Genomic DNA, 9,919 nt, shown 5'->3' on the forward strand with positions numbered 1-9,919 from the left:
ATCAATGTAAATAGAAATGATTGAAATAAATGTATGTCATTGTGATGAAAAAATATGCCAGTCCTTAATAATCGCTCGATACATAAAAAATAATAAATAAATTACAAAATTTAAATTTATATATAATAAATATATCATTAACTTTTTTCATGAAACATCTTATCCTAGACTGAACGATATTAACATGAAAACATAAGTTCATGAACATCTTAATATATAGCTTAAAATAATTATATAGATCAATAAATTAATTCAATTTGAAATATAAATTACATAAAATTAAGTTATTGTGAATCAAATATCAAAACACAACATCGTGACAATTAATACTGTTTAAAACTATAATTTAAAGAAGATATGATTTTAATGAAGCTACTATGAATCAATGATTTATACAGTTTATAATCAACAGGACTAACGGCAAACCGTACCTCTCCGCAACCCAGCTGGTGGAGTTCCTGAACGTGGTCCAAAGGGACCCTCGCCTCAACGAGATCCTTCACCCGTACGCGGACCTCCAGCGGGCCAACGATCTCATACGGACCTACGAGCACAATAAGTACCATCAGCAACGGTCGCAGCTCACCTTTGACGGTTTTTTAAGGTATGTACAGTCAGCAAAATTGGGTTGTGGTTAGTCTCCTATTTAGCTACAAACACAAATATCACTCCGTTGTGAAATACGGACAAAGCTGCAGCGGAATTCTAATATTATACGAGTATTATAAATGTTTCTTCAATATCGAAGTAGACTGATCATATATAAATTAAAGCTAGATTGAAAATCGTATTATTTACACATAAAGACGTCTCGAATAATTATCATAAATATTTACGTAAACAATTATATCGGCAAATCTCTTAATACATGCGAAGGCACGAACTTGTTAATAAATTTAAATACATCTTAATTTTAGTACAAGTTTTAACTCGATGATATATAACATTTTGATGGAATTGAAACATACGAAAAATGTGTGTTTAATTAAAAATGTGATTATCAGAAATTAGAATAATTTTATGCGGGTTTTATTCGTCAATCAACGTTCAGCTACTTTTATATGCTTTTGCTGTAAATAAACGTTTTTTTTTTTAATTTAAGGCGTTTCGGAAATTGTATAGGAATGGGTATCAAATTGTTATAAAAGTATAATAATTTAAAAAATCATAGTAAATTTCATAGTAAATTATATATTAAATTGTGTATAATGTACATTATGTATATAGTAAATAATGCATCATTCAGATACCTATAGAATTTTCATAAATTAATTGAATGCTAAGCATATTTTAGACATTTTTTTAAATTCCCAACAAACTACGACAACTAACGTTGTACCAATCCGCTACTAAAATTCTTCGCTTTGCTTACATATGATTTTAGTTGTTACTTGAGAAGAAATCCTTGGATTCTGATATAAATTGATATTATTTTATCGTATACTCGTACCAGTATTTTAATAAAAAGGGCTTTATACACCGCAATAAGTATTACTAAAGGGCTGTCCGAAATATTGTAAAAGGTCCATGTGGTATGATGACATATTAAACGGGATAAAGCGCTTCATTTAATGAACCTTTTGTTTAGGATAAGCCTCGCTACGGTTGGGTCGTTTTTTAAATGATGTATGATGCTCTATTACTAAACATTTTCGGAGTTTCTTCATAAATCTTTACATGTATATCGATTAAGCTTTTCAAATTACAGGTATAACTGAATACGTCAATATTTTAGACGGCAAAAACTCGTGTATTAACGACAAGAATTCATTTCATATTAATGAGGAACCGGAAGGAGACAATAATTTTCGATACTAATATTTTCGAATTCTTCTGACATAATGTTCTGTTATCTGGAATTTTTAGTGTATCATTGAATCGAAGGAAAATGCCTCAATTTTCTGACCTTATTTAATATCCTTTCTCGTTTCTATTCCAAATATGCGTATATTTTTGTGTTCTTCCTATTTATTTTTTGCAACTGTTCCCCTCCCGCCACTATTATCATATCATATCATCACACGACAATTACAATATACATATACACACATACATATACAACATACATATTTAAGGGAACAGTAACTGTAAAAAAATAATAAAATGCTTCATAATATAAATGTTATACTTACATAAAAAAATTTTAGCATCTAAGCTGTCTCTTTCAGTACTATTTTTCGGATGTAATTGTACAGAATAGTTGCAAGGTTTCATATGTGCACAATTTAATATACAGACATAATCATCATCATCAGCCCATACACGTTCCCACTGCTGGGATACAGGCCTCCTATGAGGTTTCAGGCTACCAAGTGCGGGTTAGCAGATGTCACATGTCGCCGAACTTTATAAATATACAGACATATAAAATAAAAACAAAAGGGTCTAATAAATAAATAATATTAGAACGTTATAAGCCGCGTTATAGCACCCCACCTCTTCCAGATTCCTCATGTCGGAGGACAACCCGATAGTGGCGCCGAATAAACTGGACCTCTGCGACGACATGGACCAGCCGTTGGCGCACTACTTCATCAACAGCTCGCACAACACTTACCTCACGGGACACCAGTTCACCGGCAAGTCCAGTGTGGAGATGTACCGGCAGTGCTTGCTGGCTGGATGTAGGTGAGGAGAAAAATTACAACCTCTAAAATAACGAATAGAAATCCAGGGTAAAGCTCGTAGGATACGGGTTGAGTTACTTCTGGCTACCCTCAGGTTTATTAGGAATTAGGTTTCAGAATATTCGATGAAGTAACGAAGTTTCGTTCCTTCATCTAACTTCTAAATTTTACACTGAACTAGTTAGTGCAGGGTAAAAGTTAGGAGAACTTCGTGGTTTGTAAAACTTATCCTAAATTGGATGCAATGAACCTAAATGTAGTGATTTATTAAATATTTCAAGTAGACTAAATTTAAAAGTTATGTTAAAATTTTTGTTGAAACAGGCTCCTACTCACTGGCCCATTATTATTTAAGTTTTTTTTGGGAAATGCAGAGTTTCTCGGTTCCTCTCGGTAGATACTACTTTCCCAACCGGTGCTAAATAACTACCTTTTATATAGTGACGATTACAAAGCGCTTTAAAATGAAGTCTAGTTGAATAAATAAATGTTACGAGCTGTAGTTTACAGCGCCATTAAATGCTTTAATTGCATTCTTCCGTGGATGAAACAATTAAAAAGCTTAAAACGTATCCAAGGAAGTTAATTTTCACCTTGTATTTCAATTATTTTTGTCTCTCTATTACTAGAACTTCGTTATTCTTTGTTCTGTTCGTATAGTGGCTTACTAAAACATGATATGGCAAAAAGACGCGGATTCGAATCCCGCCTCGTGATCAAATTGTTTCTGTTCTTTTAAAATTTCTCTTTCATGTTTAAGTTGAATCAACATGTTGCTCGCAACACTGCGTGTTGTAGTTGTAGTTAATAATGTATACGTTGAGATGTTTTTACCAGAGGAGCGACAACATTTGAACAAAGATTTCAGCAACAATGTTGATCAACTGTTGCTCAATTTGTTAGGTACTATGAGTACGGGTCTTATGGTATACAGTTAATTGGTATATAATACGAGATGACTATTCAGTTTTGTATAGTTTCGAAAAGGTGATTTCATGGAATAGTATTGAATTCTATAAGGTAGTTCATGATTTCCACATTTCAACTGAATGTCTAATAACTAATGTCGAAATATAAAGAACGAAGTATTTTAATGCAACGTAAGATTCCTTTGAAAGTTATGATTAATAGACACTCACTTTTTATCTTTGCCAGTTCGCAAGAACTATCCAATCCGAGATAAGTTTAATTAATAAAAAACAGACCATAAATTCCATTTGATTAAGTGGTCTGGCTAAAACGTTAAATTATACTTTCATTGCTATCTTAAGATGTTCTAATCTAGAATTCTGAATGGTTTTTATTACTAATGATAAAAACGAGTAGTTGTGCTTTTTTATCCGAGGCCGAGTATCGACTGGATGAAATGTAAAAGAGCAAGCAGATTGTTTTTGATTAATTATAAATACGGCGCGTTACGTCGTGTTTGATCTTTGATTGTTTGTTTTACATTAATGTTTGGAGCTATTTGACGGTTAAAAATAACAGTTAAAGCCCCTCGCCCGATGCTTAACGCGCAAGTACGGTGATGCGTTGGATTTTATTGGACTTAGGGTGTTATTGAATGAGTTTATACAGTTTTATTGCTAGCACGAATACGAATGAATTTCTATGAATTCCTGAATGTTACATCTACATTACAGTTAAATGTTACACAACCGCAAACCTATTCAAGCATTGACCAAGTCAAATATGTTGTACTATAAAATTGTAGCATAAATGATAATAATTATGTTAAAAGAAGAATAAAATGAATACACTTTGATGATAGAATCAACTAAATTGTCTCGCTTACTCTTAGACAGAGTATACAAATTATTTAACCCTGGCGATCGATAAACTCATTATATTATTGTTACATCCCGGATCTTTGATAATTGTACAAAATTTGAATTTAATCTGTTCATTTAAAGTCGACTAACGGTCGGTTACATAAAAACATACAGGTGAAGCTAATAAAAGCGTATCAATAAATTGTATCAATGTTATCAAAACATTTCTACAAATAATAGTTTTAACATTTCATCAACATTATATTTATTCACGATTTAGTAAACAATTCTCAAGCCTTATATTATATAAGAAAAACTATAGAATCGTTAATTTAAATAAAATATTCGTCCCGTTGCAATAAAATATTGTAAGAACGAGCGCAATATCGGAATTCGAATACACTGAACCCAAATAGAAGATATAGCCCGAAACAAACGCAGTTGTGTCGTATCACAATATAACATTGATAGCTACCGTTTTATTTTTATTTCAAATATAAGACAGAAAGTGGCGATGTTTGTTCCTCTGATTTAGTAACGAGATAAATAACGAACAAGATTATTTAGCAAATACTTCGACGATTCTGTCGTTTTAAAGCGCGTGAAAAAGCCGTGGAAACCGTCGCGACGCCACTTTCCATGTGAATACAAATACTTTGCCCTCTATTAAAAAAAACATACTGAACCAATTGTGATTAAAGTAGCACTAAACCCTTAGTTGGAACGTACGATTTGTCAAAACGAATAAAAAGAAATCATTTCTAGCAAAAATAAAAATCATACATACATACATCCATGAATATAGACACATGGTTAAGGATCGATGATACTGGCATATTCAAGAATCAAGTTCCACGACATGTGATTATGCATAAACCCTCATAGGAAGCTTGTGTCCCTACAATATGAACAAATATGGGCTGATAATGGAGAATTTGTAAAGTTATGAACACACCACCTCAATTACAATTAATTAAAAAATCCATTATTTGCATATCCCGTGGTGGTATTGACGCTTTCATACAATTATGTCCAATTAATGAAACGCGCGAAAGCCGCACGCCGTTATCACCGCCGTCCCGTACCACGATGTTGAGTCGTTATTGACGCCTTATCACGTAAATTTGTTGCTTCGAAAATTTCCCTAATTAATATAATGTACTTTTAATGCCGTAACAAATTAATATCGGAACTCGCGCTATCGAGCGACGGACGTTAATGGCAACAGTTAACGTGTGAACACGATGGGAAAGCTTTTGGGTACCGCGGTAAATGCGTGCTCTGGATTTGTATGAAATAATTTATTGGGTGATTGTTTTTTGCGAAGAATGAGTACATACTTAGTTATTACATTAATGTGTACCTTGAGTGTTCGCTAAATTGTGTCTCAATTTAACCATATTGATTATGAAGATGAGAATTAGATTAAAATACATATTTGGAACAAAATATATGGCCTCATTGATGATGATGACGAGTATCTTAAATTTTCAACCGTACTATAGTTTATCTTTATTAGGTATTTGTGTGTATTTTTATATCATAGCATAACATATAATCGTAACATATAAAGGCGGAAAACGTTCATTTACTGCGGAACCGTCGAGTTCACGCAGCGCTTCACTAAACCGATTTTTATTAGATCTGTTGAGTTTTAAAATAAATCACCTGATCGGCGGTCTTCGTTAGTCGATTACATCGTGATTAAAAATATATTCTGTTTATTTTAGTTAGCCCGTATGTTGGAATACATTGACGATGATGCGTAGAAATGTATATTCGATTTACATAACTTTGTCTGCTCGGTTTTTTATTATGTTTACCTATCGCGTAATATATGTATACGCCTAGATCAAAGAATTGGATAAAAGGGAATAAAAAGGCATAGTGATAGAACAAATGAGAATTTGTTATATTGAACTTGGATACTATCGAATTTTGCGAGTAAAGCGACGAATCTCAAGTATGAAAATATATCTGGAACTTCTTTAGCTAGATAGTTGACTTTATATGGTTTCGATAAACATTTTTTGATATGTGTATTATATAAGAATCCCTTTTTCATATATTCATAAGCTAATAATTATTCAGGTTATGGTAGCTAGTTGTTTTAACGAAGTGTATATCGTGTGAATATCGTAGTTGTGTATTTAATTTAAGCAAAACGCGTCGTGAGTTTAAATCGCATCTCCATATCTATTGGGGATTTAAATGAAATTTCTATTCCAGCCTTGAGATTGAAATCTAGGCTCTCCTAGATCATATCTCGATCCAGGATTTACCGCTATAAAACTTCAATATCTTTATATTCACGTTGATGCCGGGTTTTGTATTTTATATATTACTAGCAAACTCGGCGAACTCCGTTTCGCCACCAGATGGCTTCGTTTTTCCCGCTTTTCTGTTGAAATTTTTCCGGAATTTTCTTTGCTATAAACCTCACGACGCCCAAGACCTTTCCAACGAATGCAAAACCGTGGAAATCGGTTGGTGCGTTCTGGAGTTATAGCGTCAGGAAGGAAAACCCGACTTATTTTTATATAGTAGATGTTATTCGAAACGAATTTACCTTTGTCTAGTAAAAATATAATTCATGAAGTTCTTAAGTTTTCAGTCGATAACATATATGAACTATATATAGAATAGATCATTTCATTCATTGTTGAAATGTAGAAAAGTGTATAGTAAGATCACACAGAAAAGTATTAGTTTTTTAACGTATTGAATGAGAACTGTTTGCAAATGTTAACTTTATTTTGTTGCCACGCAGAATAACATGGTAAATGTTAATTAAAGTTTTTTAATAAGATAGCTTTTTATTTATGAGAATTTTAATGCAGTGTTTCGTTCAATCACGTGTTGTATTATGAAATGCTTACGCTATTTTTTTTTACATTATGCAGTATATTGTTCTCTTTCAATTTCACATCGATCATTTTATTGGTTATATTTACTTCGTTGTGCAAGCTTTTGGATAGGCATTCCCTTGGCTCTTATGCTTAATGTCTTTAAATTATGGTGTACGAACAAATTCTTGATACTCTACAAAAACATCTTCTTCGAATTATTTCTACTAATTGTCCTAACTTGGTCAAATTTACATGGCACCAGCTCCACCAAAGCAGGCATCAGTTTTCATTTTAAAAAATTATCATTAAAATCGGTTCACCCAGTAAAAGGTTAGGACGTAACAACACCTCCTTTTTTGAAGTCGGTTGTAAATATACCGTTCTAATGGAACTGATAATTTCAAAAAATGAGACATTACGAGTAATGTGTCAGTTTTCCTTATTATGAATTTCGAGACAAAATTTTGTGTACATAACGTGTTGATTTATGAAAACTAAAAAATTCTGTTATTGTGTTTTTTCCTATTTTATTACTATATCCCACTTTATTCGTCGAACTTCGAATTGCAGATGCGTCGAGCTGGATTTCTGGAATGGGCGTACTGACGAGCCGGTGATCGTTCACGGGTACACGATAGTGCCTCAGATCAACGCGCGGGAGGTGCTCAAAGCGATCGCCGAGAGCGCCTTCAAGACGTCCGACTACCCGGTCATACTGAGCTTCGAGAACCACTGCAACCCGAGGCAGCAGGCGAAGATCGCGAACTACTGTAGGGAGATATTCGGCGATATGTTGCTGGATAAACCGCTCGATTCGCACCAGTTGGAACCGGGTGAGAATTTATTTATTTATTTTAGGTTCACCAACAGGTATTACTTTAAAGTAATTATATCAAATAAATATCAATAAAATTAAGAGCTAAATGCAACCTTTAAAATTAGAATTATCGAATTTGATTTAGAAATACATGATTTTAAATCATTTTTAATAACGTGATTTATTCGCGTTTACGCTCGCTGTGAAGTGTTCTAAACGTCGGAGTAAATAATATAATGAATAAGTCGCGTTTAAAATTCGTTATACTCGCGTAAATCAAAAATTGTGCGGCCTTGTTATATGCGATAGGGTATTGGTAGTTTGTTCACTAAAGTATAGGTATAGTTATATATAAGTAATATTTGCCCATTTGGTTCTTAAATTTCTTTACATAAACATGAAAATAGTAACGCAAAGTTTGCTATGGAGAATTCGAGAAACATTATTAACACAATGGTTATGACAAAATTTCAAGTCCCAGATAAAACAGGCAGACACAGAGAGATAAATAAATCGGATGATCCCGTGACACTTTATTAAGACATAAAATAAACGCTGCATCTACCTAGAAGTACATATGTAGCTGGCTATTAAAGACGATGACTAATTTTGTCCTCGCTCAAATCGATATTCCGAGCTACTTTATTATTCAGATCTAGGAATAGTATCAGGGGAAAGTTGCGGAATAATTCATTTTATACGCGTAAAAAATAATAGGGTGTTATAATTGGTACAGTTTATCTGAATATATAGAAATCCAGTGTCATGATGTATGTTCCCAATGAACTCGTCATAAACTCAACCGATTTTTATGAAATTTGGCATTTTATGTGTAATTTGGTCCATCTTAAGATATAGGATAGTTTTTATTCCGATTAAATATCCCAATAATTTATAATTAACAATAAATTAAGCCACAGCCACAGCAAAGCGTGGCCGGGTATGCTTGTTATTTATATATATGTTTGTTAGTTTTGTTATATATCAACGTTTACATCATTTGCAATAGCGAGGAAAAACTGCAGCAAACTACGTATTTAAATCTGAATATAAATGCTATACGAAGATGTTACGATCATATTACACCGAAAGGGAATTGAATCGAAAGTTTAAAAAGCTCGACGCCAGAAATATCGAATAACTGCAGCAGATGTTTCTAAGGCCAAATATTGAAAACCGTTCGGCGTCGTTACATTCGCGTTGAGAAATCCCGAACGCGTTCATAAGTTTAATTGATACAACGTGTTCGCAAACGTGGAGTCAACGGTGATTAATGGCAGAACAGCTAATCCGCTGTTAAGCTCGATTTTCGTTGGCTCGCCGTTTACGTGTTTGTTTGTGTACGCGCGAGCGGGCACGTGTGCGTGCGCTGTGATTACGGCACATAAGCGAAGTGGACTCATTAGCCAAATGAGATAATGATTGGTGGAGAGCTCGCAACGAATGCGCTGGCCACACTAAATTGTGTTTGAACATTAGCAATATATTGATATTAGGATAGATGATAGGGTTCAGTGAGGTCATAAAGAATTTGGTGTGTTAGTTCAATGCGGACGGACTACGGGATCTGAGATTTTGTATTTTAAGTGTTTTATAGTATTTTTTTTTAAGAATAAGTATTGTTTATTTAGTTACAAGCTGTTCGCCCCGGTTTCAACCGTGGTACATATATAGTCTGTGTCACTCAGTGTAATTGCAGCTTTCTAAATGGTGAAAGAATCTTTGAAATCGGTCCAGCCGTTCACGCGTGATGGCGTGACCAAGGGAAATAGGGATTCATTTTTATATACTTAGTCTGGCCATAAATACTGTTACACTTAATTATAAAAAAATATTACATTTGAATTTCGAATC

At 33.5% G+C, this 9,919-nt stretch overlaps 1 protein-coding gene across 1 annotated transcript in view; it reads left to right on the forward strand.

The window, feature by feature from the left end:
* The window catches only part of LOC119834285 (1-phosphatidylinositol 4,5-bisphosphate phosphodiesterase classes I and II), a 75,421-nt gene that overhangs the window by 50,709 nt on the left and 14,793 nt on the right, over positions 1-9,919 (forward strand). The window contains exons 6-8 of the mRNA XM_038358621.1: positions 413-604; positions 2,446-2,628; positions 7,819-8,081. Coding sequence (XP_038214549.1) covers positions 413-604; positions 2,446-2,628; positions 7,819-8,081 — 638 coding nt within the window. The remainder of the gene's footprint in view (positions 1-412; positions 605-2,445; positions 2,629-7,818; positions 8,082-9,919) is intronic.

This window comes from Zerene cesonia, chromosome 19, assembly GCF_012273895.1.
Source record: "Zerene cesonia ecotype Mississippi chromosome 19, Zerene_cesonia_1.1, whole genome shotgun sequence".
Lineage (NCBI taxonomy): Eukaryota > Metazoa > Arthropoda > Insecta > Lepidoptera > Pieridae > Zerene > Zerene cesonia.